Raw genomic sequence first — 1,058 nt, 5'->3', positions numbered from 1 at the left:
TTAAAAAAAAAAAATTAACATTGACAGCAATGCAAAATTGACTGATTACAGTAAGAAAAGGCAATCTAATAGTAGCTGTTCTTGTTTTGTCTTTTTTCTTTTTTCTATTTAACTTGGGGATTTTTCACATTGATTTTCTTTAATTTCTAACCGAACAAAAGCAGGTGGGTAGGGTAATCATATCAAACAAGTTGTTGTTTGTTGATATTTGGTTACATTGATGACAACCCTGATTTTTTGTTTTGATTTCTCAATAAATAACCTGAAACCCTGATGATCATATCAAGTTATGGGACACATCCATCCATCATCCTCATCATGAGCTTTGCCTCACCGAACAAGCAACCACTTGCGCCCATTGTTTCAGCCTTGTCTTCACCGTCTGTGGATTATCACCTTCACCAATCACCAAAAAATAAAATCAAAATCACTAAAATCAGAAGAAAAAGAAGTTCGAACAAAATTAGGATCATCTGAGTTGAATTTATTACTTACCAGGGCCAAAGATGGCGTGAGGGCTGCCAATAGGGGAGGGAATACTATCACAATCCGATGCAGCTGAAGGAGATGACACAGACTTTGAGAGGGTGCCGTTATAGTTTTTGTTAACAGCATAATAAAGACCCAGAGCAGGCAAAGTATCAGCCAAACGTTGATCCACCTCAGGGGAGTCAAACCCGAACCCCAACTCAATACAAGCTTTGAGTTCATCAAGGTCTTCGTCTGTCACGCTCTTGCTTCTCCTGTTCTTGCTGTTTCCCTTCCTTCTAAGCCATGCGTCATCACGGAAAATGTCTGGGGACCACGATCGCTGCTTATAAAGCGGAAGCAGAGGTGGCATCATCATAATCATCGGCGCCGAAGGTTGTGGTGATTCTAGTGCTTGTAGCTTTTCTCGCGGTGGTGGAAAGGGATGAGGTGGGGGTGGTTGTGGTGGTGGTGGTGCATGATCAGGATGGGACATAGACACAGCTGCCCCGAGGAGGTCCGGTAGGACCTCGCCCGCGGGGGTGTGGAGGTCTATGGCTGGTGTGATTTTTAGGATACTTTTTACAAGT

The 1,058-nt window shown here is 42.9% G+C and overlaps 1 protein-coding gene across 1 annotated transcript; it reads right to left on the bottom strand.

Moving 5' to 3' along the window:
• Window positions 1–1,058, bottom strand: LOC111299983 (uncharacterized). Its single transcript, XM_022895539.2, has 2 exons — window positions 496–1,058; window positions 1–396 (listed from the first exon to the last, which is right to left on the bottom strand). The coding sequence occupies exons 1-2, from the start codon at window positions 962–964 to the stop codon at window positions 317–319; spliced, it is 549 nt and encodes a 182-aa protein (XP_022751274.1). The 5' UTR covers window positions 965–1,058; the 3' UTR covers window positions 1–316.

Source organism: Durio zibethinus, chromosome 18 (assembly GCF_047325235.1).
Source record: "Durio zibethinus cultivar Kanyao isolate XHJ-2024 chromosome 18, ASM4732523v1, whole genome shotgun sequence".
Lineage (NCBI taxonomy): Eukaryota > Viridiplantae > Streptophyta > Magnoliopsida > Malvales > Malvaceae > Durio > Durio zibethinus.
The sequence above is the reverse complement of the archived record's forward strand: the minus strand, read 5'-3'. Positions and strand labels throughout refer to the sequence as shown.

What these genes read in the sequence shown, in the direction of transcription:
- LOC111299983 (XM_022895539.2), bottom strand. Translation starts at nt 964, where the DNA reads ATGTCCCATCCTGATCATGCACCACCACCACCACAACCACCCCCACCT. An exon ending in TCACGCCATCTTTGGCCCTG is followed by an intron (nt 397 to 495) that starts GTAAGTAATAAA and finishes TGATTGGTGAAG; the next exon opens with GTGATAATCCACAGACGGTG.